This window comes from Mercenaria mercenaria, chromosome 4, assembly GCF_021730395.1.
Source record: "Mercenaria mercenaria strain notata chromosome 4, MADL_Memer_1, whole genome shotgun sequence".
Classification (NCBI taxonomy): domain Eukaryota; kingdom Metazoa; phylum Mollusca; class Bivalvia; order Venerida; family Veneridae; genus Mercenaria; species Mercenaria mercenaria.
The window spans coordinates 93,716,241-93,717,814 of NC_069364.1; the positions used below are offsets into that span (position 1 = coordinate 93,716,241).

The following is a 1,574-nucleotide window of genomic DNA, read 5'->3' on the forward strand; positions in this document are numbered from 1 at the left end:
ATGGGTCAGGAACATATGGACAAGTAATTGTACCAGAAAAGGTGAAAAGAGAGATACTACAGTCTATGCATGGAGGACTATTGGCAGGTCACATGGGAATAAAGAAAACTAAGGCTAAAATTCTCCAAAGGTTTTACTGGTTCAATCTAAGGGAAGATGTGAAACTGTTCATTCGCCAGTGTGACATTTGTGCTAGGGATAAGAAACCACCCCCCCCCCCCCCAGAGCTGCTATGGGATCAGTTAGGACTGGTGCCCCATGGGATGTGTTAGCGACTGATTACTTAGGCCCTTTTCCCGTAACCCCTAGAGGAAACCGTTATATCCTAGTGCTTACTGATCATTTTTCAAAGTTTGTCGAGGTAATTGCGGTCCCAGACCAGACCGCCGAAACTTGTGCTAACAAAATTGTTAATGAATTTGTTTGTAGGTGGGGATGCCCGGTATCAATCCTGAGTGACCAAGGCCGGACATATGAGAGCAAAGTCTTTCGAGAGTTGTGCAGATTGCTGGGAGTAAAGAAAGTGCGGACAAGTGTGCGAAATCCGAGATGCAACGGTCAAGTCGAAAGATTTAACCGGACACTAGTCCGCATGATCAGAGCCTACCTTCAGGGAGTACAAGAAGACTGGGACTTGAACCTAGGATGTTTGGCCGGAGCATACAGGGCGACACCGAATGAGTCTACAAAGCTGACTCCGAATTTGCTAACGATGGGAAGAGAAGTGCGACTCCCGGCAGAGCTTGTGTTTGGCAGTACCACCAGTAAGTCTGAAGTACCAGTGACCAGCTATGGTGACTATGTTGATGGTATCCTGTCAAAGATGAACCATGCCCATGACATAGCCAGGAAACATTTACAGAAGTCAGCTGCACGAAGCAAGGAGATATATGACAAAAGGATGTTGGTGAATAACTACGAGAAGGGTGATGTGGTTTGGTGTTTAGCTGAATCCAGGAAAGTTGGCGAAGCTCCCAAGCTGCAGCCAGCTTTCGAAGGACCATGTTTGGTGTTAAGGAAGTTGTCTCCCTTGACCTTTGTAATACAGCTAAGAGATCAAGGGGCAGAGCTATTTTAGAGTTATTTTAATGTATGGTATATGATACCATTCAGAGTAGAAGTTCTGCTATGTCAGGTATTTTAATCTGTTTATTGTTTATCCGGACGTGTGTATCCGAATTTGTGAAGTCCACTTAGAGATCGATTTTTGCATAATGAACCAGGTAGCATTGTAATCTTTGGATCATTTCTGTAAGACTCTTTTACTACCTTCAGGTCATGGTGTATTTAACTGCTTATCAGATGTATTTACGAAGAAATCTTGCTTTATTTACAAATTTACATTCACTTCCGGGTTGTTATTAAGCGGTGTCACGGTAACTTTCTCCTTAGTAACGATAGAAGGTCACCATTTTTGTTTTGAAGGCAAATAGACGAAAGATGAGCTACAAAAGGACTTATGCTGTAAGGATTCGATAGATTATCATAATGTCTAATGTATCAAGCTAAAGTCTAATTATTTTAGTGTAATTTTATCGTAAAATTATGGTTGCCGACTCTGAATACTGGTTGCC

The 1,574-nt window shown here is 42.6% G+C and overlaps 1 protein-coding gene across 1 annotated transcript; it reads left to right on the forward strand.

Annotated features, from left to right (window-relative positions):
• On the forward strand, nucleotides 1-1,078 carry LOC128556703 (uncharacterized protein K02A2.6-like). The gene is made up of 2 exons (XM_053542341.1): nucleotides 1-23; nucleotides 430-1,078. The coding sequence occupies exons 1-2, from the start codon at nucleotides 1-3 to the stop codon at nucleotides 1,076-1,078; spliced, it is 672 nt and encodes a 223-aa protein (XP_053398316.1).
• Nucleotides 1,079-1,574: the final 496 nt, after the last annotated feature.